At 45.6% G+C, this 27790-nt stretch overlaps 1 protein-coding gene across 5 annotated transcripts in view; it reads right to left on the reverse strand.

The window, feature by feature from the left end:
* Positions 1–185: 185 nt before the first annotated feature.
* Positions 186–27790, reverse strand: part of MMS19 (MMS19 homolog, cytosolic iron-sulfur assembly component) — a 43758-nt gene continuing 16153 nt past the window's right edge. For 2 of the 5 annotated variants that reach the window (XM_032281184.1, XM_032281181.1), the window contains exons 2-31: positions 26835–26883; positions 23591–23691; positions 21431–21516; positions 20986–21060; positions 20491–20560; positions 19979–20107; positions 19827–19888; positions 13186–13272; positions 12216–12290; positions 11772–11849; positions 11090–11228; positions 10372–10526; positions 9638–9716; positions 9176–9301; positions 8933–9014; positions 8485–8585; positions 8231–8380; positions 5664–5819; positions 4402–4501; positions 3838–3940; positions 3648–3716; positions 3311–3437; positions 2716–2816; positions 2503–2559; positions 1883–2069; positions 1497–1579; positions 1206–1370; positions 1067–1126; positions 657–757; positions 186–576 (exon numbers count right to left, since the gene is read on the reverse strand). In XM_032281184.1, the coding sequence (XP_032137075.1) occupies positions 549–576; positions 657–757; positions 1067–1126; positions 1206–1370; positions 1497–1579; positions 1883–2069; positions 2503–2559; positions 2716–2816; positions 3311–3437; positions 3648–3716; positions 3838–3940; positions 4402–4501; positions 5664–5819; positions 8231–8380; positions 8485–8585; positions 8933–9014; positions 9176–9301; positions 9638–9716; positions 10372–10526; positions 11090–11228; positions 11772–11849; positions 12216–12290; positions 13186–13272; positions 19827–19888; positions 19979–20107; positions 20491–20509 (2619 nt within the window). In that variant the 5' untranslated portion in view covers positions 20510–20560; positions 20986–21060; positions 21431–21516; positions 23591–23691; positions 26835–26883 and the 3' untranslated portion in view covers positions 186–548. Of the gene's footprint in view, positions 577–656; positions 758–1066; positions 1127–1205; positions 1371–1496; positions 1580–1882; positions 2070–2502; positions 2560–2715; positions 2817–3310; positions 3438–3647; positions 3717–3837; positions 3941–4401; positions 4502–5663; positions 5820–8230; positions 8381–8484; positions 8586–8932; positions 9015–9175; positions 9302–9637; positions 9717–10371; positions 10527–11089; positions 11251–11771; positions 11850–12215; positions 12291–13185; positions 13273–19826; positions 19889–19978; positions 20108–20490; positions 20561–20985; positions 21061–21430; positions 21517–23590; positions 23692–26834; positions 26884–27790 lie in introns of those variants that run through there. The other 3 variants (XM_032281182.1, XM_032281183.1, XM_032281185.1) reach the window with 3 other exon arrangements.

Here is a 27790-nt window from a genome sequence, read left to right on the forward strand (position 1 = left end):
TTTTAGTAGACATGGGTCCTGCTTCAGTCTCCTAAAGTGTTGGGGTTACAGGCATAAGCTACTGTGTTGGTTACCCTGAAAAATTTTTGGCCAGTCCCTGTCATCATTGTTCTTCCAGCTTAGTTCAGTGACACCTCTGGTTCTATGAGGCATATGTTGGGTGGGGGAAATATCTGACAGTCCCATTACCAAAAGACATCTTTATTCTTCAGCAGGTGCACACACAGGTGCCAGCCCTGCTACTCAGGGCCACAGTCATATGCACTCACCCCTCAGCAGCATATCACCCCTTTTCTGACATACAAATGCAAGAGACCCAAGACCCTAGATCTTTCTTCAAACACAAGTGTCTCAGTTAATGCACAAATCCACTAGAAATCTGGACTCTTATGCTCCTTGTACAGCCATGCAACAGAGGCCTAGCATTTGTGCTGTGTCTGTAGGAAAGGCAGTCAGAGGCCAGCGGTTTCCCTGCTTTGGGGAAGATAGCTCGATAGTTAGTAATTCCAGGTTAGATTGTCAGAACAGTCTAGGCCAGGACTGAGGGCTCAGCTGCCAGGGCTCCCCAACAGAAACCTGTAGGCAAAAAGAAAGTTGGCATCGTTAGTGGAAAGGCTCATCTTGGTCCCATCTCTCCCCATAGCCTAGAAACTCACCACTCCCCCCTGGCTGACACTGCTTCCTTGCGCACCAGTCTCTTCTTGTCATCTAGGGGTTTGGCTAAAGCCCGGATCACCTGTGGTTTGTATGGCAGCAGCTGTGGAGTCAGAGGATATAATCAACCTTGCTCATCCAAGGCAACTGAAAGTGCCCCTTTTTTGATTCTGTACAACTAATATTCTGAGGAAACTGAAACATCTTTAGTGATTCCAAGGGATGTTAAGTGGCAGGATGGCCATTCTGTTACCTTCTGGGCCCAAGGAAAAGAATCCTTGCTTATCTGTACCTTGTAATTCAGATCTCACTTACACAGCAGGGTGGCCAAGCCCACTCGACTAAGGCAAAAAGGTATTTATCTGTCTCTTGAGACGGTCCCAGGCCAGGGAGGGGCACCTGAGGTACTTACCACAGGGGTGGGCAAGCGAGTGAGAGCATGCATGCACTGCAGTGCGGCAATCCGGACAGCCTGGAACACAACCACAAGGAGGTGAGAGCAGACCCAGGGAGAGCTGCTGGTTCCTGAGAGTTGCTGGGGCTCAACATACCATGGAAGGGCTAGAGGTGAGGTTCAGAAACTTGGTGACGAGCGTGTCCACGTGAAGACTCATGACTTGGGGTGCTTCCAGTAGAAGAGGCTGAAGGCAGCTGAGGGTGGAGAGCTGTACCACACAGTCAGGGCAGGACAGGGCCTCCAGCAGCAAGGAAAGAAGCTAAGGGGCAATGGGCAAGGTGTGGGATGGCCACATCATGAAGATCCTGGTTCTTGTACCCTCCCTTTCTAGCCCCATCTGGGAAAGAATTGTCCTTCACTTAGAGGCTCTGCCTGCAGGACTTACCGTGGGCAGCTCTGGCAAGAGCACAGGCTTGGGCAGCCTGTTAAGTACATGAGAAAGACCCTTCAAGTAGTTTGGCTTCACATCTGTAAACAAATGGGAAGGCTGAGGAGAGAAATTGGGCTTACATACATAGCTTGAGAATTCAATTCTGACCTGTGATGAGGCTGAGACATCAGCCTACAAAGGGGTGAAAAGCCCTTCATGTTTAGAATAAACAAGATACACCCACAAAGGAAGAAGTGGGACAAGAATCTGGAAGTTCGGTCTTCTAGGCACAGACCACGATATAGCCCTAAAGAAGCAAGCAGGTCCTAAATTATCTTGGGTAATGTGGCCAAGCAAAGGAGAGGTATGTATGTGTGGGGCCTTTCTTTCGGACTCCTCACCTTGGGGAGCAGCATGGAAGCCCTGGACCAAAGCAGGCACATTATCTGTGAAGAACCGCTGGCGGAACATGATCCGCACTTCAGCATGGCCAGCACGAGTCAACACATCAGTGCAGTCAGACATGAGCAGAGAGAAGCCATCAGCTGCTGCTGGACCTAATTCTGGGTCACTCAGGAGGCCCATGAGCTGGAGAAAATAAAGCCTTTGAGGTACATCAGGGAAGAAGTGTCAAAGACGAGGATGGGGCTAGGTGTGGTGGCTCACCCCTGTAATCTTAGCACTTTGGGAGGCCAAGGCAGGTGGATTGTTTGAGCCTAGGAATCTGGGCAACATGGCTAAAACCCGTTCTCACAAAAATTAGCTGGGTGTGGTGGGGTGTGCCTATGTCCCAGCTACTTGGGAGGCTGAGGTGGGAAGATCACCTGAGCCTATGGCGGTTGAAGTTGCAGTGGGCTGAGATCGCACCACTGCACACCAGCCTGGCCAACAGAGTGTGAGCCCGTCTCAAAAAACAAAAACAAACACAAAGACAGAGGAGGATAGAAGTCTTTGGGAGGAATAGAATTAACAAGAAAGTTTGTTTAGGTCCTAGGTTCTCCTGTCTCCAGAAAGGACATACCCGGGTTGTAAGGCAGGAGCTGAGAGGATGGTATCTGAGCACTAGGGCCTTTGTTACCTGTAATTGGAGACAGAGAGAGCAATTGGGGAATGGCACTCAAACCCCAGAATCCTGAGACACAGATGTTTATGGTTTGGAGTCAAATAGGGACATTTTGTTTGACCAGACATAACTGCCTCTCTGTCTAACCAGATTCCACTCCCAACTCCTTACCCAGAGAAGAAGAGTGAAGGCCTGACTACGACAGGGCCCAGAGCCCAGGCCAACCTCCACTTTGTCCACAGCCAGCTGTAGGAATTCATCCAGCTGCTGCCCTAAAAAGGAGGGAGGAAATGCTCACATAGAGGCTACATACACATTTTCCCTTTAACAATGAAGGATGCAAATCATTTAAGTGCAGAGCTCCCTGAGAAGCTGTTAGAAAGGGAAAATATCATTCTCGCCTGTGGACAAAATGACAGGACTCCTGCATGAGAGCCTATTATTCTCATAATGCAGGGGTGCTGCCATTTGAAAAGAGGGTTGTCTACTAATAAAGAATTGTCCACACTATCCCCACTGTAGGGTAGGATGGCAGAACTAGATGCAGCATTCTCTTTGTGCCCCTTCTCTTCTTAGGTACTATAAAGCTCTGCCCAACTACGGTCTTGATGTTTTTCCCAAGGGCAGGCCCAGGACAGTGCTTAAGCAGTTGAAGTCCTATTAATGTCATTAGCAAGCTCCTTTAAAAAAGAGAATGAGGACTGAGCTAGAAGATTTCATGGTTAGTTGGTTCTGGAAGGCTGCTTATATGGTCTGGTCTCAGTACCTGCAGGGTGCTTGTTGAGGAGTCCTGCAAAGCACTTGGCAGCCGCAGTGGAAGAAAAGGGGCAGCTGTGGCAGCAGCTCAGTTCCAAAAGCTCCCGCATGAGTTGGTTCAGCTGAGGGATTTCCACCTACAGAAAACCTGGCCATGTAATGGACCCAGAGAACACTTGAACTCCAAGAGAACCAGTACACAGTGGCAGCAGGGGCCAGGATGGATGAGAACTAACTTCTCTGATGGGGGAAGTAAAAGATCAGCTTAGCCTGTGGCAAATTTTAGCCTGGGATCCACTTCCCCTTGTCAAGGTTAAAAACGGTACTCCCCAAATGTGCTCACTTACATTTCGAGGGAGGGAGCAGACAAAGGCCATAAGCAGTGCAACCAGCCGCCTCTGCCCTGAGGAGCCATCCTATAAAGGAAGGAGAGCCAGATTCAAGCCTGTCCTGCTAGCAATAGGCTTGTCTGCCCCCTACCCGTTCCAGATTGCCCTAGAAAACCAGCTTGAAAGACGTAAGTTCTAAGACTGTCACCTGGAATGGCTGGAATCTGCTCGGGAAGCTGTTTTCAGGCAGAAAGGAGACGTTGCCATCCAAGAAGAGGGGCACAATGTGTGCGACACTCTGGGCAGCTAACCTGGGGGCAGAGTACTAGGTATGACCAAGGAGCTAGGATTCTAAAACAGTCCTCTCCTCCACGGACGTGCTTGTCAACCTGGGGTTCAAATTAGGATCACCAAGTCAATGGGACATGACCTGATCATGCATTGAACAAATATTAATTTGGCACATATTATGTGCCAGTAACCATTTCCACTCAAGTTCCCATCTGGAAAGTCAATTTATATTTTAAAATGCTTTACAGGTAATTCTTAAGCACATCTGCAGCTAAGAACCATTGGCCCATGGCTTCCCACCCTCATAGTCCGTGGTGCTAAGAGCCCCTTCCTTTTGCTTTGTCAGCAAAACTTATAAGATAATTAACTGCAGCCACATTTACATAGAGGTAAAAGGACAGCTGACAAGGCAGCTACCTGTTGCTTCTTCCCAAGAATGCTATCTTCCCTGGGTTCAAGCCACATCCATGATTACACTTACTCAGGGCTCAGGTGGGTGGTAGCAGTGCCAATAACAGACACCATGGCAGCCAAGACCTCATCCTCCAACAGTACTTTTCTCAGGACTGAGGGCTCCTTCTCTGCAAAACACACATGCACACAAGCACAAGGCCATGATGGGGTTCAAGATCCGGATGATGGGGTCCTGTCACCATCACGGACTCTGGGGCTTGAATGTAGCCACAACAGCAGTCCTTCATCTGTCCTCTGGTAATGCTGTAGTCCTGAGAACCAGCAGGGCACGAGAAACAGGAGTGGTCTGACCTGGGGCCACAGAGCACTCTTGAGAACTCTACAAAGTCCTTAGACTAGGCCAACAGTGGGAAAGAAGGATAGCTATAATTAACGTTCTTAACATAAGAAATAGTAATGTTGTCCCTGGTGTCCATGGAGAGGCAAGGAAAAAAAATAGTAATGTTGGTATCTGAAAAAATGAAAAATGTGGATTTATCTTCACGGGTCCTTATATTTATAGCAACTATATTGAGTACTTCCTGTGTGGCAGGTAGTATACACTATCTTTTTTAATCCTTACTAACTACCCTATGAAATAGACAGTACTCTTTTTTTGGAGACAGGATCTTACTCTATCACCCAGGCTTGAGTGCAGAGGCACAATCATAACTCACTGCAGCCTTGAACTCCTGGGCTCAGGTGATCCTCCCACCTCAGTCTCTTGAGCAGCTGGGACTATAGGTGTGCACCACTATGCCTGACTCATTATTTGTAGAAACAGGGTCCCCCTGTGTTGCCCAGGCTGGTCTCAAACTCCTGGACTCAAGTGATTCTCCCACTTTGCCCTCTGGAGTGCTGGGATTACAAGCATAAACCACAGCGGCAGCCTAGATGGTACTTTATCTCCATCTTACAAGTGAGGAAACTGAGGCTTAGAAAGGCTGAATATCTTCACCTAAGTTAGCAAGTAGTAGAGTTGAGGATGAAACCCAACCAGGTAGGCTTGACTCCAGAGTCCAATTGTAAGTAAACAAATCACATAGCACTTCAAGGGGAAAAGGTGTGCATTCTTTTGAACGTTGCTAACATTAGTGTATTTTGGTTCCTGCCATTGGTCAGGGTGGCACCCTTTGCTATGAAGTGAAATCTCACTCTGAGGACAAAGGAATCAAAGTAAGCCTCTGATGGTACAAAACAATACCACCAATATCCAGAGGGTGGCAGTGCTGTTCAACACTAGGGGAGGGCAGAGTTCCCAGAGGCCAGGAAGGAGAGATGGAAAGTTACCTGGCATAGAGGCCTGCACAGCCAAGGCAAGCAGGCAAGGTATAGCTGTCTGGTGGAAATACCAGCAGCAATCAGGGTCCTGCTGACATTTTTCTGCCACCTGTTTGAGGCTCTGACAGACAGCAATAACGTCACTGGATCGTGCAACCATATTCCCTGTTGGTGAGAAAGTCAGTGTTCTCTGTAAGGTTTTCTTAAAAGCTCTTCCAGATATTTCCAATACACAGCAGATAAGAAAGAAGAGTGACTCAAGAGACCAAGAATGCCTTATTAAAAAGCTGAGTCATTTTATTTTCTTGGTGGTTCTTTCTGATCGATTCAGGCTTCATAGTTGAGACCTACCCTGTGCCAGGCCCTGCCACAGAAGCATTTGTATATATTCTCTCCTTCTTCTTCTTTTTTTTTTTTTTTTTTTGAGATGGAGTTTCGTTCTTGTTACCCAGGCTAGAGTGCAATGGCGCAATCTTGGCTCACTGCAACCTCCGCCTCCTGGGTTCAGGCAATTCTCCTGCCTCAGCCTCCCGCATAGCTGGAACTACAGGCGTGTGCCACCATGCCCAGCTAATTTTTGTATTTTTGGTAGAGATGGGGGTAAACCGTGTTGACCAGGATGGTCTCGATCTCTTGACCCACCCGCCTCAGCCTCCCAAAGTGCTGTGAGCCACTGCGCCCGGCCCTCCTTATAATTCATAACAACTCTAGAAGTACCATTTCCCTCACTCTATAGAGAAGGACATGGAGGCGCAATGAAATAAATGATTAGTGGTTTTCCCAGGGTCACAGTAAGTGCAAAGTCAGGAATCAAGCCCAAGTTATAAGGCAAGTCTAGTACTCATTCAACTATTTAATAGCTGCTACATCAACCACAGTAGGCCTCAATCTACCCACAGGGCAGGTAGTCCTAAAGGAGGGGACCCATGGTGACTGTGCACAGGTTCCCAGTAGCAATAGCTGCTGTCTCTTTTGCCTTGGAGCAGTGCTTCTCAAACTCAACGGTCTACGAATTACCAGGGGACACTGTTAAAATGCAGATTCTGATCAGTGAGGGCCTGAGATTCTGCACTTCTAACAAGCTCCCAGATGATGCCCATGCTGCTGGTTAACAGATCATCTTTTGAGCACCATGGCCTTAGGGTGATGCCTCTCAATTTTGATCCCACATGACAATTACCTAGGAACACTTTTTTTTTTGGAGACAGGGTTTCACTCCCGTTGCCCAGGCCAGGCTGGAGTGCAATGGAGAGATCCCTGCTTGCTGCAACCTCTGCCTCCTGGGCTCAAAGTTATTCTCCTGCCTTAGCCTCCCAAGTAGCTGGGACTACAGGTGCATGCCACTGCTCCTGTGGCTAATTTTTGTAGAGATGGGGTTTCTCCATGTTTCGCAGATGGTGGTCAGGTCTCAAAACTCCTGAGCTCAAGTGATCCATCAGCCTTAGCCTCCCAAAGTGCTTAAATTATAGGCATGAGCCACCGCACCTAACCAGGCACTGTTTTTTTTTTTTTTGTGAGACAAAGTTCTGCTCTTGCTGCCCAGGCTGGGGGGCAATGGCTCCATCTCAGCTCACTGCAACCTCCACCTCCCAGGTTTAAGCAATTCTCCTGCCTTAGCCTCCTGAGTAGCTGGGATTACAGGCATGTGCCACCATGCCTGGCTAATTTTTGTATTTTTAGTAGAGATGGGGTTTCTCCATGTTGAACTCACGACCTCAGGTGATCTGCCCACCTCGACCTCCCAAAGTGCTGGGATTATAGGCGTGAGCCACCGCACCCGGCTTTTTTTTTTTTTTTTTTTTTTGTTAAAATTTCAGTCTTGCCCAGGCTGGAGTGCAGAGGCACAATCTCGGCTCATTGCAACCTCTGCCTCCCAGGTTCAAGAGATTCTCCTGTCTCAGCCTCCCAAGTAGCTGGGATTACAGGCGCGTCACCATGCCCAGCTAATATTCTGTATTTTTAGTAGAGATGGGGTTTCACCATATTGGGCAAGCTAGTCTCAAATTCCTGACCTCAAGTGATCTGCAGGCCTCAGCCTCCCAAAGTGCTGAGATAACAAGCATGAGCAGTGGCCCTGGCCGGGCACTCCTAACAGGACTGTTGCCCAAGTCCCATCCCTCCTCAGAGGTGGATTCAGCTGTATGTAAGCATCAGTATTTTTTTTTAAGGAGTTGATTCTTTGGGAGACCAAGGTGAGGCAGGTGGATCACCTGAGGTCGGGAGTTTGAGACCAGCCTGACCAACATGGATAAACCCCGTCTCTACTAAAAATACAGAAAAAATTAGCTAGGCCTGGTGGCGCATGCCTGTAATCCCAGCTACTTGGGAGGCTGAGGCAGGAGAATCGCTTGAACCCGGGAGGTGGAGGCTGGGGTGAGTCGAGATGGCACCAGTGTACTCTAGCCTGGGCAACAAGGGTGAAACTCTGTCTCAAAAAAAAAAAAAAAAAAAAAGAGTTGATTCTGTCATTCTTATGTACAGCTGCAGCTATAACCACTGCCTTAGAGGCATCAACTCCCAGCTTGACTACAGCTTCCGATTCAGCCCAGTCCCTTGTTGTTATTCCTGGGAATTACCTTTGTTCACCTGACAGAGATGCTGCAGCAGCAAAGGCAGTGTCTCCCTGACGATACTGGGATGTGTTGATATAGCTGACAAGGCTTGCAGACAGCACAGATACCGGGAGCACTGGGTAGGCCCATCACCTCTAGTCAAATCTGACTCCCCTGAAAGCAACCCATGAGATGAGGGTTCACTGTGTGATAGCAAGCACAAAGGCCCCAAAGCCTTGCTGGGAAGGGAGGGGCCGTAGAAAATGAGAGACACATACCTACACGCAGCTCCTCAGTGAGCTTGGGTACTAAGTGACTGCTGAAGGCCACAGGGTAGAGAGCAGCCAGGGTTCCTGATGCTTCCAGTGCTGCCACCCTGCTGGGGGCGCAGAGCAGATGAGCATTGGCTGAGCCTTGGCTCATTGTTCTCTTTGCCTAGGTCTAATATTAGGCAGATTCAGGAGTGTGGGCTCCCAGCGCCACCTTGCTAAAGAGCAGGACTCAAGTACCTACACCACTGAGTTGGACAGGGCTCCTTAAAGCCTGATAAGAGAGCAGTTCTACATCTCTCCAACTGGTTAGCAGCCAGAGCCTAACACAGAGCTCACCTCCCCTAAGGAGAGCCAAGGGTCAGAAGCTCAGAGCTCTGGTCCTAGCTTGATCTGCTGCTGCCAATACAGAGGCAGGGAACAGCTTGCTCTACATCTCACTGCTTTAGATTCTCACCAACTCTGGGAGTCCTCCTCCAGGAAGCTCAGTCTATACAGGTGACCCACTGCCAGCTCCAAGTCCTCAGAAGATAGGAGATCTGTAGTTAGAAGGGAACATGAATCTCATCTTTTTTCTCCTGAAGCTACCACAACCCTTCCAAGCTCTTATTAGAAATCCCAAATCATCCAGACCAGTGAGAACAGGATAGTGAGGCTGCTCTTCAGTTAGAACAGCCGTACAAGAAAATGACCAATGTACCTGGCTGGGCACCCAAGACTGTGAGTGTATGGATGCCAACAAGCTGAAGCTGGGTGCTGGGGCCTGTTAGGGCCATGAATACCAGTGAGCACAGCTGGTCCTTGAAGCCATTCACAGGCCTTTGATCTAGGGAGAGACAGAGGCCAGGTTACAATGAAGCCACTACATTCCATATCCCTGACTAACCTGTGATGTAGAGACAACCTGCTGTAGATTTTTTTGGGATTATAGGCGTGAGCCACCGTGCCCGGCCTCCTGGGGCAGATTTAAAGAGCTGTCCAAGAAGCATACTGAGAAAACTAAACAGATCTCATCCATCTCATCTGTTAAGTGTTCTCTCATGCTGTAACTTCAGGATAGGAACATTGTTCGACTACTTTTCCACAGCACTCATTGCCCTGCCACTTTATAGGCTGCAGTGTTCAATAGTCCCTAGAGCACTGCAATGGAAGGCAACCTTACCTTTGTCTTCATAGCTCCAATTCTGCTGCAGCTTCAAGAAACCCAGGAGCATTTCAAGGATTGTCCGCCGCTGACTGCTCTGTAATGTTTCAAGGGGTACTGGAGTCAAAAAATATTTTAAAAAATTTCAATCCTGCTACCCTGGATGTAGAGAGAATCCTTTTTTTTTTTCTTCAGGAGATGGGGGTCTTGCTCTGCCACAGCCAGGCTGGAATATGGTAGTATGATTATAGCTCATTGCAGCCCTGATCTCCTAGGTTCAAGTGATTCTCTTGCTTCAGCCTCTTGAGTAGCTGGGACTACAGATGCGTGCCACCATATCCAGCTAACTTACATATATATTTAGAGATGGAGTCTTGCTATGTTGCCCAAGCTGGTCTTTAACTCCTAGCCTCAAGTGATTCTACCGCCTTGGCCTCCCAGAGTGCTGGGATTACAGGCATCAACCACCATGCCCCACTTGGCTAATTAAAAAAAAAAAAAAAATAGAGATGGGATCTCACTTTGTTGTCCAAGCTGATCTTGAACTCCTGGCTTCAAGCAATCCTCCCTTCTTGGGAGAATGACCCTTTTATGTAAGAGACAGGGAAAAAGTAAGGGAAGCAGCAGCAGTAATTAATGGGAGCAAAACCCAAGATCTACTATGTGGGCCCAAGATAAAGCCTAGCTCACTCTTAGAAAGGGCACTTAGCACACAGGCCCCATCATTTCCCCCAAAGATTCTGCTCCCTTACCTGACTGTGCTTGTGGAACTGTTCCAGCAGTAAAGGTAGTACGTTGCTGGTGATGTAGTCACAGGCCCGGGCAGATGCACCTGCAGCTGCCTGCAACAGCTTGGCACTAGGCCACACCAGTTTCATGTCCGGCTCACACAGGTGGTGCCTGCAGTCTAGAAAGGCAGCACATCACAGACCTGGGGAGTAGGCCAAACGGCCTGACTCCTCTACATTCCTCAGAGGTTGGAGATTGAGACCCAAGACAGTTTCCAAGCAGTTAACACTCCAATTGTTCTCAATTCAAAGTAGGGTTATTGCCCCCGAATCACCAAACATGTTGGGGCTTAACATGAAAGGTCACTGGCCCTGAAGGAATGTCATTTCTTTTTTTTTTTTTTGAGATGGAGTTTTGCTCGTTGCCCAGCCTGGAGTGCAATGGCGCCATCTTGGCTCACTGCAACCTACGCCTCCTGGGTTCAAGTGATTCCCCTGCCTCAGCCTCCTGAGTAGCTGGGATTACAGGTGTTTGCCACCACACCTGGCTATTTTTGTGTATTTTTAGTAGAGACGGGGTTTTACCATGTTGGCCAGGCTGGTCTTGAACTCTTGACCTCAGGTGATCCACTCACCTTGGCCTCCCAAAGTGTAGGGATTATAGGTGTGCGGCACCACGCCTGGCCAAGGAATGTCATTTCTATTTTGCTCACTCCCCTTTCTGGCTGCCACAGCCCCTTACCCTGTAAAATGTTGTTAAGGAAGGAGTCAAGGAGGTCCTCAGCATCAGCACTCAGCACAGAGCGAGACAAACACACAGTCAGGGAGTGGAGGGCCGCCAGGCCCTCTGCCTCCACCCGCTCACTTGCCGTCTGGAACACCTGTCAGGGAGGAATCCCATGGCTACTGAGGTAAGCCTGCACCAGGTAAGACCCACCCAATCCACTGCCTATTTCCTTGTTGTAGAGGGGAGTGAGAACCTCTAGGACACAGCAATAGAAATTAACACCCCAGCTGAGTATCTTCTCAGCTGCTGTGTTCTAACCAAGTCCTTAGTTGCACTCAGGATTGAGACACATATTTTCTGAGAAACAGAAAGCCAACTCTGAGCAGTGGTTTTGCTCACCTTTCTATTCACCACGGTGCCAGAGGCACCATGGCTTGCACTCCTTGCCACAGAAGGACAAGAACTGGGTAATGTGCAAAGGTGATCAACTGCTCTTACCAAGCAGCTGACCGTCACATAGGGGCTCTCTCTCTCTCGTCATTCAACTAGAATTATGTCCCCCTGCTTGCCTCCTGAATAACCAGGCATAATACCTTGGCCCTGGGGATGACAGAGGGAAAAGGACAGGATGTATTATTTCCCCTCATGCCTGACAATTGAGAATTAACAGTAGTGAGTTTATCTGAGTAACACTCACCTCTCTGCGGATAGAAGCCCAAAGGCTGGGGAGGAAGTCCTTCAGTTCCTTCTGTCCATACACAGCACAGCAAGCATTCTGCCAAGGAAATCATTACTATCACTTATATACACACTCAGATATCCTAGAATATGCAGGCACATCAGCATAATGGCACCTGAAGGAGCCAATTAAGATTTTTAATAGTCCTATTCAGGGAAAAGAGAAGTAGGAGATTACCCTGGTTGATAAAATTGAAGCCTAAAGGGGAGTCCTGGTCAGCCTTTCCTCAGTTACTGTGGGATGGGACAAGGCAATATGTAGCTGGTCGACGCAGAGGCCCGAATCCTGGGTATCCTCTTCTGAGGCCCATTAACTGTTCCTTGTCTACCAAGAATCTATATCCTTTAGCATCCCTAACGTGTCAAAAGGTAGCTTGGTCTTGTAAGGAGAAAAATCACTCACCAACGTCTGTAGAGAATCCAACTTGGCACTCAGAATCTCAGAATCCACTTTCTCAATCAGCAGAGGCAGCAGAAACTGTGGGACAGAAGGAAGATTTTTTTTTTTTTTTTTTTTTTTTTGAGACGTGGTCTCACTCTGTTGCCCAGGCTGCAGTACAATGGCACGATCTTGGCTCCCTGCAACCTCTACCTCCCGGGTTCAAGCAACTCTCCTGCCCTCAGCCTACTGAGTAGCTGGGATTACAGGCATGCGCCAGCATGTCTGGCTAACTTTTTGTATTTTTAGTAAAGACGGGGTTTCACTGTGTTGGTCAGGCTGGTCTCAAACTCCTGACCTCATGATCCGCCCACCTTAGCCTTCCAACGTGTTGGAATTACAGGTGTGAGCCACTGAGCCCGACCTCAGAAGGAAGATCTTAAGCCTGAGATGGGTGGTGCCTCAGTCACGTCAAGGTCAACCATGTCCTTGCCATTAGTCCCCAGAAGCAGGTACTACATCAAGGAGCTATAATCAAGTCAGGAGCTACGATGGTTAAGCTAACTTTCCTGCCAAGCGGTGGCCAGAATTCCACTACCTCAAAAACAGGCAAGCTGACAAAGTTATAGGATTTCAAAAGACAGCACCATTTAGGGATTGGGTTTATTTATTTTTTTGTGTGGGGGGATGAGGTCTCCTTATGTTGCCCAGGTTGGATTTGAACTCCTGGGTTTAAGTGATTCTTTCCACTCAAACTCCTCCTGAGTAGCTGGGACTATTGGTGTGCCCACTGCACCCAGCTCTGGATTATGATTTCAAAGGAAGAGATGGTAAACTTTTCTCCATCGAAGTTCTGAAGATACCTGCCGCACAAGACGCTTGCAGGATGTCATCCCCTACAGTGTATACCAGATATTCTTCTCCCATGCTTTTACTACTTCTTCAGAGCCTTCTATGGGCAGAGGCTACATACCTTAACCTTGGCTAGACCCACCTCAGCAAATCGCGGTGTAGAAGCCAGCACATTTCGAAGACTCAGGATGAGATCTTCTCTCTGGATACCATAGGGATCATTAGGTGGCTGGAAAAGGGAGAAGGGCTGTGGGTTTGTGTAACATTTCAGACTAACCTTGAACACAGGCTTGAACCTGGTAGCCCTGCAGAAAAGGGTGATATTCATACCCAATCAGGAAAGATAGTAAGACATGAGGCCCCAGCAAGAAGATAGGCTTGACCATATATATTCCTAGGGAGTTTTTGTCTTTAGGCATTTTAAAAAATCTGATTATACATTTTCTATCTGATCTATCATTTTACCACTCAGAGATAAGCAGGCTTAACTTTCTGGTATATTGCTTTCTTCTCTGATATATATTGTTACTATGTGCTAGTATATACTGTTTCCGTATAAAATATGTGTACTTAAAAATGATCATTTTGTACATGTGGTTTAACACATTAAGAACATTTTTTTTTTTTTTTTTGGACACTAGAGGCAGTGGAAGCTCCACAGGAATAAGAACATTTTTAATGGTATTATTCTTTCATAGCATAAGTTTTAGTGGCTATGATTTCATTTTGTGGTTTTATCTAAATAATTCCTTGTTGGACTTTTCCATTTTTTTTCACCCTTATAAAAAGCTGTAATTTGGCCAGGCATGGCGGCTCACGCTTGTAATCCCAGCACTTTGGGAGGCTGAGGTGGGCAGATCACAAGGTCAAGAGATTGAGAGCAAACCCCATGTCTACAAAAAATATAAAAATTAGGCAGGTGTGTTGGCATGCACCTATAATCCCAGCTACTTTGGAGGCTGAGACATGAGAATTGCTTGAACCTGGGAGTTGGGGGTTGCAGTGAGCCAAGATAGAGCCACTGCAATCCAGCATGGGTGACAGAGTCAGACTCCATCTCCAAAAAGAAAATAATAAATCCCTTTGGTATGTTTTTGGTGGCGTTTTCGAAGAGAAACAGGAAAACCTGATTTATGTTTTCAGTCTGTCATCTTAGCACAGAAACCATCAAGGCTTTCTATGTTTTCAGAATTACAGGTTTTTATTTATTTTTATTTATTTTATTTTTATTTTTTGAGGCAGAGTCTCGCTTTGTGGCCAGGCTGGAGTGCAGTGGCGCAATCTCGGCTCACTGTAACCTCTGCCTCCTGGTTCAAGTGCTTCTTCAGCCTCCCAAGTAGCTGGGACTACAGGCACATGCCACCACACCCAGCTAATTTTTGTATTTTTAGTAGAGATGGGGTTTCACCATACTGGCCAGACTGGTCTTGAACTCCTGACCTCAAATGATCCACCCGCCTAAGTCTCCCAAAGTGCTGGGATTACAAGTGTTAAGCCACCAAGCCTGGTCTGGTTTCTGTTTTCATGACTTGACTTTGATAGAAAAGATAAAACTGTGGAATTCTCTTATAAAGTAACAAAAAGACAGAGATACAAAATAGAAAACAAAAGATCAGAAAATCAGAGGTCCAACAGAAGATCAGTGAGAGTTCCAAAATGAAGGAACAGAGAAAACAGAGGGGAAGAAATCATTAATTAAAGAATTCAAGAAAAATTTTCAGGACTAATAATGAGTTACCAGATTGACACGGCTACTAAGTACCCAACACAATGCATGAAACAGACCAATAATAAGGCATATCACTGTGAAGTTTCAATATATTTGGGAGAACCAAACTTACCCGTTTTTTTTTTTAGACGGAGTCTCGCTCTGTCGTCCAGGCTGGAGTGCAGTGGCACGACCTCAGCTCACTGTAACCTCTGCCTCCCGGGTTCATGCGATTCCCCTACCTCAGCCTCCTGCATAGCTGGGACTATGGGCGCATGCCACCATGCCCAGTTAATTTTTTGCATTTTTAGTAGAGATGTGGTTTCACCGTATTGGTCAGGCTGGCCTTGAACTCCTGACCTTGTGATCTGCCCACCTCAGCCTCCGAAAGTGCTGGGATTACATGCATGAGCCACTGCACCCGGCCACTTACCAGTTTTTAGAGAGAAGGAAAAAATTGTAACTACAAAGGTTTATGAAACAGAAGAAATTCAGACTTCTCTATAGCAAATGAAAGCTAGATAATTAGATTTAAATGTAGCAATGCCTTCAAAATCTTGGGGGAAAATAATTTCTACTCTTTATTTTTTGGTGATAGAGTCTGGCTCTGTCATCCAGGCTGGAATGCAGTGGCATGATCTTGGCTCACTATAACCTCTGCCTCCCTGGCCCACATCATCCTCCCACCTCTGCTTCCCCATTATTAGAGGCTATAGGCTTGGACACCACACCCAGCTAATTTTTGTATTTCTTACAGAGACAGGGTATCGCCACGGTACCCAGGCTGGTCTTGAACTCCTGAGCTCAAGCAATCCACCTGCCTGGGCCTCCCAAAGTACTGGGATTATAAGGGTCAGCTACTGCACCTGGCCGCCTTCTCAGGTGCAATCATAGCGCACTACAGCCTCAAACTCCTAGCCTCAGGTGATTATTCTGCCTCAGCCTCACAAATAGCTAGGACTACAGACATGTGCAACTGCATCCAGTGAGAATTCCCGTCCTTTTTTTTTTCATTTCTTTTTTTTTTTTTTTTAACATAGAGTTTCCCTCTTGTTGCCCAGGCTGGAGTACAATGGTGCAATCGCAGCTCACTGCAACCTCTGCGTCCCAGGTTCAAGTGATTCTCCTGCCTCCGCCTCCCAAGTAGCTGGGATTACAGGTGCCCACTACCACCTGTGGCTAATTTTTATATTTTTAGTACAGACTGTGTTTCATCATGTTGGCAAGGCTGGTCTCGAACTCCTGACCTCAGGTGATCCACCTGCTTTGGCCTCCTAAAATGCTGGGATTACAGGTATGAGCCACTGTGGCTGTCCTAGAATTCCTATTCTTAAATTACATACCCATACTACCAAAGATGAGAGAAAAGATTGAAGACATTTTAGGTTTAAAAAAATCTAAAAAATTCTCACTTCTTCATACATTCTCTCAGGAAAATACTAAAGAATATAAACCACCAAACTGAAGGGCTAAACCACAAAATGATGAATATTTGAACTCAGGAAATAGGAGATCTGATCCAAAAAAAAGCATAAGGGAATCTAGCATGATGGCAAAGGAAGATCCAATATCTACTCTGCATTAGGAGTAAAAAGCAACCCGTTGAAACTGTATGGCTAAGAATGGTTTTAACATTTTTAATGTTTGAAACAAATCAAGAGTATCCTGTGACAACTGAAAATATGAAATTCAAATTTTAGTGTTCATAAAAAACTTTTATTGGGATATAGCTACTCTAGCTGTTCCTGTGTCTGTGGCTGTTTTTGTGCAATAAGAGCAGAGTTGAAGAGACCACATGACCCACAAAGCTACTGTCTGGCCTTTTACAGAAAAAGTTGGCCTGGCATGGTGGCTTATGCCTGTAACCCCAACACTTTGGGAAGTCGAGGCAGGTGGATGGCTTGAGCCCAGGAGTTCAAGACCAGCCTGGGCAACATGGCAAAACCCTGTCTCTACAGAAAAATACAATTACCTGAGAGTAGTGTTGTGTGCCTATAGTTACAGATACTTGCGAGGCAGAGGTAGGAAGATCACCAGAGTCCAGGGAGGTGGAGGCTACAGTGAGCTGTGCTGGCGCCTCTACATTGCAGCCTGGTTGACAGTGAGAGCCTGCCAAAAAAATAAATAAATAAAATAAAAGTTTGCCAACCCCTTCTTAGAGTGAGCATATAGGCATAGTGAAGAAACTGAACCTTAAACTCTTCAGATCCACTACAATGGCAGGCAATCAATACTGATTTGTAGCTGGGCATGGAGGCTTATGTGTGTAATCCCAGCACTTTAGGAGGCTGAGGCAGGTGGATCAGTTGAGGTCAGGAGTTCAAGACCAAACTGGAAAGCATGGCAAAACCCTATCTCTACTAAAAATACAAAAACAAACAAACAAACAAAAATTAGTAGAACATGGTGGCACACAACTGTAATCCCAGCTACTCAGGTGACTGAGGCATAAGAATCACTTGAATCCAGGAGTCAGGGGTTGCACTGGCCTGGGCAACAGAGTGAGACTGTCATAGAAACAAAATAAAACAAACCAACAAAGAAAACCCCAATTTATAAGATAATAAAGAATACCTGTAACTCAAATAGTTAAACTCAAATAGTTAAACTAAAGCCAGGTGTCTGTTTTAATTAATATCTTGACAAGAGCTTTCTGCTTCTGACAGACTGCCATGGAGAATACCATACAAAAATCTGCTTGAATGAGAGAAACTCTCCTAATATTACCTATAACTTTGTTTTGCCTAGATTATCTCTGTGAACATATATAAATAGATGTGAACAGTGATTGTTTCTAATGGAAAAATGGACAGTGGCAGTAAAGGGGTATGAAAGACATTTATTTACCCTTTAAATGCTGAATCATGCTCATTGTATAACCTTTCAAAAAAATGGATGAGGCTGGGCATGGTGGCTTACGCCTGTAATCCCAGCACTTTGGCAGGCCGAGGCAGGTGGATCCCAAGGTCAGGAGTTTGAGACCAGCCTGACCAACATGGCAAAACCCCGTCTCTACTAAAAATACAAACATTAGCTGGGCACGGTGGCGCGCATGTAATCCCAGCTACTCGGAAGGCTGAGGCAGGAGAATCGCTTGAACCCTGGAGGCAGAGGTTGCAGTGAGCGCAGATTGTGCCACTGCACTCCAGCCTGGGTGACAGAGTGAGACCAAAAATACAAAAGAATTAACTGGGCATGGTGACGTACGCCTGTAATCCCAGCTACTTGGGAGGCTGAGGCAGGAGAATTGCTTGAACCCAGGAGGCAGAGACTGTAGTGAGCCAGGATTGCACCACTGCACTACAGCCTGGGTGATAGTGAGAGACTCTGTCTCTAAATAAATAAATAAATAAATAAAGATGAAATAGTGTTCCTCTCCCTGAAATTATAAACGCACATATTCTTTGACCTACCAATTTCTTTTAGGAGTTTATTCTATCATTATATCCATTTGTATGAAAGTTGTAGCATTGCTTATAACAGCAAAAGATTATCAACAATCCATAAAGGACTAGTGAAATTAATTTGTTATTTCTGGTCAAAGGAATATTATGCAGCCATAAAGAATGAAAGAGCTAACTTATATACTGATATGGAATATTCTCCAAGACATAGTGTTCAGTGAAAAAAGCAAAGTACAGGAGAAATGTGTGTGTGTACATGCCAGCGTGTGCACACACTATGATTCTGGAGAGGTGGTGTTAAGGCATTTGCTTATACAGAGATGAAAAAGCTCTGTAAAGATACAATCATAACTGATAACTTGGTTGATTATAGAGAAAGAGGATAGTAGGGAGATTTTCCACCCTTTTGGACTTCGAATCATGTGAATGAATTATCTTTTCAAAACCAACACAAAACACAAAATAAAGGCCAGGTGCAGTGGCTCACGCCTGTACTCCCAGCACTTTGGGAGCGGTGGTGGGAGGACCACAAGGTCAGGAGTTCAAGACTAGCCTGGCCAAGATGGTGAAACCCCATCTCTACTAAAAATACAAAAAAATTAGCCAGGTGTGGTGGTGGGTGCCCTAATCCCAGCTACTCAAGAGGCTGAAGCAGAGAATTGTTTGAACCCGGGAAGTGGAGGCTACAGTGAGCCAAGATCGCGCCACCGCACTCCAGCCTGGGTGACAAGAGCGAGCCTCCATCTCAAAAAATAACAAAAAACACAAAAACAAAAAAACAAAGTAAAAACAGAAGAATGTGGTGGCTAAACGAGGATCTTTCAAGATTTCAAGGGTATAAATTCTTCCGAGTTAGAAAAAGGAATTCTAATTATGAGAGATGAAAAGATTCATTTCAGGAGAGAAGTGGTCCCAAGGAACATGGCAACTAAATAAGCTGGTAAGAAATTCCTTATAGCAAAGATGGTGGTGTCACGATAAAGGCAATGAGAGTCAATATGCTATTTGGCATGCTGCAATAGAATGCCTTTTATTTCTTTCAAACTACTAATGCTTGCAGTATACACACCCACACAGTGATGAAACTCTTGAGTATTTGGCAGTAGAAGGGAACTCAACTGCAGAGTGGGAGGAAGGCCCAAGAGGGTCAGAGCAAACACCTTCTGTACACTGTGCACAACTGTGCCTTCTTTGTTTTGTCATTTTGTTTCTATAGCCTGAAATGCCCTGTTCAATTCCACAATCATATCCTATGCATCCCTCACAAACCAGCTGAAATCCTATCTTGACTGTGAAGTAAGTTCCTGCCTACTCTAGCGCACGCTGAACTCTTTTCTTCTCTGAAAAGTTATAGCACTACTCATTTTCCTACCTAATCTCCTATTGTTACTTAAATGTTTTAGCCTTAAGGGCAGGAACAGTGTTTTGCAATCCTGTAGCCTTCAGCACTAAATACAATGTTAAGGAGCTTAAGAATCCCCCAAATACATGCTGCTTTGAATCCTTCCTTATATGTCAAATGCTTTTCCACTTCCTGGTTTATTAAAATATAAAATAATGAGGGTAGGGATGTCTATTTTGTTGACCTGTACCCTCAGTGCCCAGAACAGAGCTCAGCACATAGCAGATACTCAACAAACATATGAATCAATCAATGAAGGTGCTACTTACAGGGGTAAAATCGATAGGGAAATAACAGGATGTCACTTCAAACAACTCTTCCACAAAGGGTCCTGTGGCAACAGAAAAAGAATGAGGTTGGCTTATCAGCTTCATTCATCTGATAAAGCCCCAACCAGCTAATCATGGCTACCACAATGTACCCAGGCTATAGTCCCTGGAGATGAGGTCATGGACGATGCGGAAGGCCACCAGAAGATTACGAGGATCCTTTTCCCCATCCATCACCTGGATGAAGCCAAAGGTGAAGTCAGCTCCTAGGCCCTTTAGCTCTGGGAAGGAAAGAAAAGGTTACTATAATGCCCCAAAGGACAGAAAGTATGGGCTTTCTGGTGGCCTGTGTTCTCCCTCTGTGATCACTGCCTCCCCTTTCCCTTCAGGGCTGACCCTTTTTCCATTCCAAGAGAGTACTCAGTGAAGAGATGTGCAACAGTATACACACTGTTGTGGAGGTAAGAATTTAAAACACTGGCTCAAACAAACTCTACTCTTCCTTTACTTCACTGGTGAGAGCGCGGACCCGTCCTTCTCTTTATCATTCTCTCTCAGGATACCAGCTTTTCTATATAATCCCAGGGTAAAATGAGTCCTACTAATAGGGGAAAAAGTAGGCTGTGCATGCTTTTGACATTTCCCAGAAGGCTCTGCCTCTTACCTTCTTCCCGGGTTCGCATAAAATTGGTAATGATATTGTAGACTGTGTGTCGGTCCACCTGTGGCAGGGACTTGGGCGTGGGGGAGAAAGGAAGTGAAGAAAATACTCAAAGAATACCTCAGCTGACACAGCTGACACAGCTAGTTCTTGCTTCATAATCTCTAAGTGATCAGTGCTCTTTACACCAGCATAAGATCAGTCTAAGAAGAACTACAGAGAAAAGGGTATGGCTATTGATTCAGCAGCACATCAGTGGTGCTAATAATTCAAACCAGCCTGATGGATGGATGCCTTACTTTCTGTAGGTATAAGAGGACACAGGTCAGATCTATGGCATGCACAGCTCTCCTTGTCTGGTCGCAAAGAAGAGCATATAAACATTCACAAGATCCAAAAGAATTCAGAACTTAGAAGGCAATAATTTTTGCTATTGAATCCCAGTTATGTCAAGGCGTGGAGACAGAGGAGAATACCAACATGACTGTTATCCCTCACCTGTACATGCACTTCCTGGAAGATGGCTTTAAGCACAGAAACAGCCAGCCCTGGGGGCAAGGCCACACACAGGCTCTGGGGGAGAAGAGAAGGTATGTGAACACTGAAGGAATTGCAGCATAGCCTCCAAGACACAACCCTAAAACAGGCCTAATTAGCTACTGTGAGAATCACTGCATCCTGGTTAAGGAATAAGTACTAACAGTGAGAATCTTTCTTAAGCTGATGCATCCTCTGCAATTTCCAGCTGGCTCTGGTTTCCAGTCCCCCAAAGTACACTTTTACTCTCTAGGGGAAAACAGAAGTAGAGTTGGTGACACTAATTTAGTCCCACATTTGGGCACCTGCTCCTCAGCATGTGAACCATCACACTCAAAGTGCAAGGAGAGAACTAGACAGGGGCTTCCTTGAACAATGTTATGTAATTAAATGAAGGAGAACTCACAAGTGCCTTCAAACCCTGCAGGACAGATGGGATCACAAGATGATGGTCCTTCAGCCGGTTCTCACAGAACAGTATCAGGTGTACCACTGCACAAACCAGATTCAGCCATTAGTTTACATAGGCACAAGGAGGGCCCAACAGTTTTGCCTAAGTCTATAATGGTTGTTTCAGTTTGGGTTCCACTACAAATTTTCTCTTTCAACAAGACATATATCCTATGCTGTCCCATTTGAAGGTGTTTTGACTTGATCAATCAGAAAAACAGGGGAACATTTCTTGATATCCATTCTCATATAGGTCCACAGTAAAACCCACTCTCAGCCCAAAACTGCCCTTCAACAGAACTGGAGTCCACACATTTTTTCTCAACGGGCCAGACAGTAAATAGTATAGGCTTATAGGATATGGTCTCTATCCCAACTACTCAATTCTGCTGTTTTAACAAAAAAGTAGCATAGACAACAGGGAAATAAATGAGTGTAGCTATGTTCCAATAAAACTATATTAATGAAAACAGGGTGTATGATGTGCTCTTTTTTATGTGTGAAATCTTATATTTTTTCTGTGTATATATTTTTAAATTTATATAGATGATATAATACACACACACACCCACACCTCCCAAACAGGCTGTAAGCTGGGCATGTGGTGCTTCTTCCAAGGACCCTTAGATTGACCCCAGGAGGAGCCCTAGCTGTTGTCCCCCATTTGATGCCCTTTTTCAGCAGGAAGTAGCCAAAGAAGTTGTCACCCAAAACCCCCTAACAGCAATTAGTGTGGCATCTCCACAGGGAGGAATGTTGTAGGAATTAGTAAGAAATTATTTTAGGCAGATAGAGGAAAAGCGGTCCTTGGGAAGTTTTCATTTTTTAAAGCATGCCATTAGAAACTGGGTCCACCCGGCCGGGTGCGGTGGCTCAAGCCTGTAATCCCAGCACTGTGGGAGGCCGAGGCGGGTGGATCACGAGGTCAAGAGATCGAGACCATCCTGGTCAACATGGTGAAACCCCGTCCCTACTAAAAATACGAAAAATTAGCTGGGCATGGTGGCACGTGCCTGTAATCCCAGCGACTCAGGAGGCTGGGGCAGGAGAATTGCCTGAACCCGGGAGGCGGAGGTTGCGGTGAGCCGAGATCGCGCCATTGCACTCCAGCCTGGGTAACAAGAGCGAAACTCCGTCTCAAAAAAAAGAAACTGGGTCCACCCAAACATGACAATTCCCGTGGCATTCTTGCCCTTTCCCCACATTTCTGGCAACATGGCTACCCCCACGAATCCCCACGTGTGTAGAACATCATGATGCCCTGTATTTGCATGTTAAAAGGCTAGGAAGGCCAGTTTTTTTGAGGGCTACATAAATGACATGCCTAGTCAAACCAGTCCCCTGAGCCCTATGCAAATCAGACACCACTACCTCCTGGCTCAGTGTATATACCTAGCTAATATCTGTGGCAAGGTGGGGTTCCCTCTCTCAGCTCTGAAGCTTCCCCCTGCCTCCCACCACCCCGTCTCTGTACAGGGGAGCTTCTTCCTTCTCCCTTCCTTCTTGCCTATTAAACTCTCTGCTCCTTAAAACCAACCAACCAAACAAAAAACCTCCCATAAAACCCAGAAAAACCAGGCTGTAGTTTGCCTATCCCTCTATAGAAGGTGAGTGAGTTGTTAGCCTTTTTACCCCTCAGGACATCAAAGCATATTGATATTTCATTACTTTTCCTCTCTGCCTGTTAAATACTGCCCTGTTCATTTTACAGAGTGGGAAAAATACACTGAAAAAACAGTCTAAGGCTACATTTGAAATCTACGTGTCTTTTTTTTTTTTGAGACAGAGTCTCACTCTGTCATCCAGGCTGGAGTGCAGTGGCATGATCTCAGCTCACTGCAACTTCCATTTCCCAGGTTCAAACGATTCCTGCCTCAGTCTCCCAAGTAGCTGGGAGCCCGCCACCATGCCCAGCTAACTTTTTGTATTGAAATCCGTATGTCTTGTGTCTCAATTCTAATCATCTCTGCCACATACACCAGTGAGGAATGTAGACCTCAAATTAGTTCATAGATACTTTATACCCTCCGTCCCTGCCTGTAAAGTTGGCTTGAATAGACATTGGAGACCTGGGCTCAGCAAGCCAGGAAGACATTCCAACTAGCGATACCAGTACCTTCCTTCTCCAGGAGCAAGGAGTGACACTGGAGTAGCACCTGTGACAAAAGCTGGATTCCTCGTGCCCGGGTTCGGGGTTCTGGATTCTCTAGAGAGGTCCTGGGGGGAAACACGATACAGAGAACCTGCAATTACTCAGTTCAAATGTTTGAAGAATTAAATATTTTACATTAGTCACACTTACCCCCTGGGCATGGAAGCAGAGCCAAGCCCTGTTAAGAATAAAAACTGCCCAGGAAGGTGTTCCTGAGGTAATGGCATTACAGATACCAGTAAGGACAGAAGGCTTACTAGCGATCCCCAGACTTATCTGGCATCATTAGAGGCACATGTGACACCAAGAGCCAACAGAAGTTTCTGCCTCCAGGCACCCCCAAGCTTGGCAACTAATGAACACTGTGCTTACTCTTTCTCCTCAGTGATAAGATTTCTTCCCAGAGACATTCCCCTGAAACAGAGCTTAGCAGCTACCCACAGGGTTTGAGAGATGATCGGCAGCTGCAGCTTCTACCAAAATGAGGAGAATATGTGCATTTTTTGTAAATTAATGCTAAGGAAAAAAATGCTTGGAATCACCACCAAGTTCCTAGGGGGAAAGAAAACACGAAAACCCAAAACTTTATAACTGGAAGGTTACAAAGTAAGATAGCTAGAATATAGCTTTAACTAGGTAGGATTATTGATATGAGAAGCTGGACTGAAGCTACAAGGAAGTGACTTGCCCTCAAAATTGCTCTACGGAGATTATACTGAAACATTCTAGAAATAATCTAAGCAGGAACAAGCAGAGAGTGGAAGAGTTCTGGCCACGACAATTGTACTGAACCTCAAGGGTAAGAGTATATATAACTAAGAGTAAGGGGACAACAATAAGATCGCTCTTAACAGGATCCCCATAGGATAAAAAACCTGTAGAAAAGTTTCTACTCAGGAAGTAGAAAACTGTGCATTCAGTCTGGGTGTGGTGACTCACACCTGTGATCCCAGAATTTTGGGAGACAGACAGGAAGATCATTTGAGCTCAGCAGGTCACAACTTGCCTAGGCAACACAGTGGGACCCCGTCTCTACAAAAAAATATAAAAAAAATTAGCTGATCATGGTTGCGTATGCCTGTAGTCCCAGCTACTTGGGAGGCTGAGGTAGGCGGATCACTTGGGCCCAGGAGATTGAGGCTGCAGTGGGCCGTGATTGCTCCTCTGCACTCCAGCATGATTAACAGAGTAAGACCCTGTCTCAAAGAAAAAGAAAAAAGAAACCTATGCATATGAAGCATTTAAAAATGGACCAAGGCACACAAATGCATTATTAGCAGCATTATTAGGAACAGTCAAAAAGTAAAGACAATCTAGATGTCCATCCACTGATAAATGATTAAATAAGATCCATATCCATAAAATGGAATATTATTCAGCAAGAAAAGAAATGCAGAACAGGTCGGGTGTGGTGGCTCATGCCTGTAATCCCAGCACTTTGGGAGGCCGAGGTGGGTGGATCACAAGGTCAGGAGTTCAAGACCAGCCTGGCCAATGGTAAAACCCTGTCTCTACTAAAAACACAAAAATTAGCTGGGTGTGGTAGTGGGCGCCTATAGTCCCAGCTACTTGGGAGGCTGAGGCAAGAGAATCACTTGAACCTGGGAGGTGGAGGTTGCAGTGAGCCAAGATCGCTCCACCGCACTCCAGCATGGGAGATAAAGCGAGACTCCGTCTTAAAAAAATAAATAAAAAAGAAAAAAACAAAAGAAATGCAGAACTGCTATGTGCTGCAACATGGATACATTTTGAAAACATGCTAAGTGAAAGAAACCAGCAACAAAGGTCACATGTGTGATTCCATTTATATGGAATTTCCAGAGTAGCCAAATCCATAGATGCAGAAAGTAGATTAGTGATTGCCAGGGGCTGGGAAGAAGAGGGAAGGGGAAATGACTGCTAGTAGACATAGGTTTCTTTCTGGAGTAATGAAAATGTCCTCAAACTGTGCCGAGAATGCACGAATCTGTAAATATACTTTTAAAATCACAGAATTGCATACTCTAAAATGGTGAACTTTATGATATGTGAATTATAAATCAATAAGGGTATGTATATATATATATATATATTTTTGATAGGGGTCTCACTCTGTCACCCAGGTTGGAATGCAGTGGCATGATGTTTACTGCAACCTCCGCCTCCCAGACTCAAGTGATTCTCCCACCTCAATCTCCCGGGTAGCTGGGACCACAGCCACCTGCTACCATGCCCGGCTAATTTTTGTATTTTTAGTAGAGACAAGGTTTAGGGAGCCGGGGGCGGTGGCTCATGCCTGTAATCCCAGCACTTTGGGAGGCTGTGGCAGGCAGATCACCTGAGGTCGGGAGTTTGAGACAGGGTTTAACCATGATGCCCAGGCTAGTCTTGAACTCCTGAGCTCAGGCAATCCACCTGCTTTTGCCTCTCAAAGTGCTAGGATTACCGTGTGAGCCACTGCACCCAGCCAATGGTGTATTTTTTTTTAATGGACCAAGGCCACCACAATGTGAGTAGAAAGGCCAGATAGTCTGTTATGTGGGAGAAATGTGTAACAATGACTTCGTTTTTTAATTTACCCCAATTTTCTAGTTTTTTTGCTTTAGAAGACATGCTGTGACAATGAACAACTCTTACTAACAAGACTTGTCAATTCCAATGGTCTATACCAAGTGTGAAATATGAAGAAAGTAAACATTAGACTACAAGCACATACTCCTCTAAGTGCTTAGAATCCCAAGCTACAACACTGATTTATCTGCTGTTTCCCAAAGCCTTTTCTCCTAGTGGGGATCTGCAGCAGGGTCAGCCTCCTGGGAACTCCCCAGGCTGGGCCCACAGCTTGTTCTGAGTCAGGTCTAGGCAGGCTAGCATCCCATGGAGGTAGGTGGGTCTGAAGATGCATAAAGGAATCCCAGTTCTAATTAGCCAACAGCTGATGCCCTTCAACCATGTACCTCATGCCAAAGCTGTGGGCTGTACCAGGAGTTGATGTGGCCTATAGGTTGTGTGCTCTCAAACACTACTAAAGAAGCCTCAGACGGATGGCATGAAACTTTTTTTGAGAGAAACATTCAAACACACAGACTTAGACAGAGGTACTAATATGGAAGGGGGTTGCTTGGCTACAGGACAAATTCAGGCTCTGGAAAGCAGCAATGCACAAAAGTAACTTTTCAGAATATGCAGTCAGGGTTGGAGAAGAACATTCTATAGCAGAGGGTCTTACCCAAGGGCTTCCACAACTTGTAACACTGTATAGTTGCCAGATTTCACATCTGCAGGAAATAAAATAAATAAATATGAAAAATCAAACCCTACCAAAGGGTTGAATAAGGCTAATTACTAATGTTTTCTGCCTGCCCTAGGCTTTGTACCTTAGGGCCCACTATACTTGTCAAGAGCCCTCCTAGATAAGCAGCAGCATTACTGTAATATTGCAAATATCCAGCTTTGTATAAAAATTGAAAAGGAAATAAATATATCACTTGCAAATGACATGAATGTATATCTTGAAAATCTAAGAGAAATAAAAAATACTACAAACAAAATAATTTGTTAAATTAGCTGGGTATAAAATATGAAATTTAAAATCTTCATATATATATACGTATACACAATAGCCTGTAGAATGATGTAAGGAAAAAAGACCCTATTTATAATAGCAAAAAAAGAAAAAGAAAAAAAAAAAAAACCATGGATATAAACTTTTTTCCCTCATTTTTGAAAATCATGGTAAAATACATTAGATAAAAACTCTTTTTTTTGGCTGGGCGAGGTGGCTCACGCCTGTAATCCTGGCACTTTGGGAGGCCAAGGCGGGCGGATCATGAGGTCAGGAGATCGAGACCATCCTGGACAACATGGTGAAACCCTGTCTCTATTAAAAATACAAAAAAAGGCCGGGCGCGGTGGCTCAAGCCTGTAATCCCAGCACTTTGGGAGGCCGAGGCGGGTGGATCACGAGGTCAAGAGATCGAGACCATCCTGGTCAACATGGTGAAACCCCGTCTCTACCAAAAATACAAAACATTAGCTGGGCATGGTGGCACGTGCCTGTAATCCCAGCTACTCAGGAGGCTGAGGCAGGAGAATTGCCTGAACCCAGGAGACAGAGGTTGCGGTGAGCCGAAATCGCGCCATTGCACTCCAGCCTGGGTAACAAGAGCGAAACTCCGTCTCAAA

This window comes from Sapajus apella, unplaced genomic scaffold, assembly GCF_009761245.1.
Source record: "Sapajus apella isolate SASKATOON/1434 unplaced genomic scaffold, GSC_monkey_1.0 scaffold13, whole genome shotgun sequence".
Lineage (NCBI taxonomy): Eukaryota > Metazoa > Chordata > Mammalia > Primates > Cebidae > Sapajus > Sapajus apella.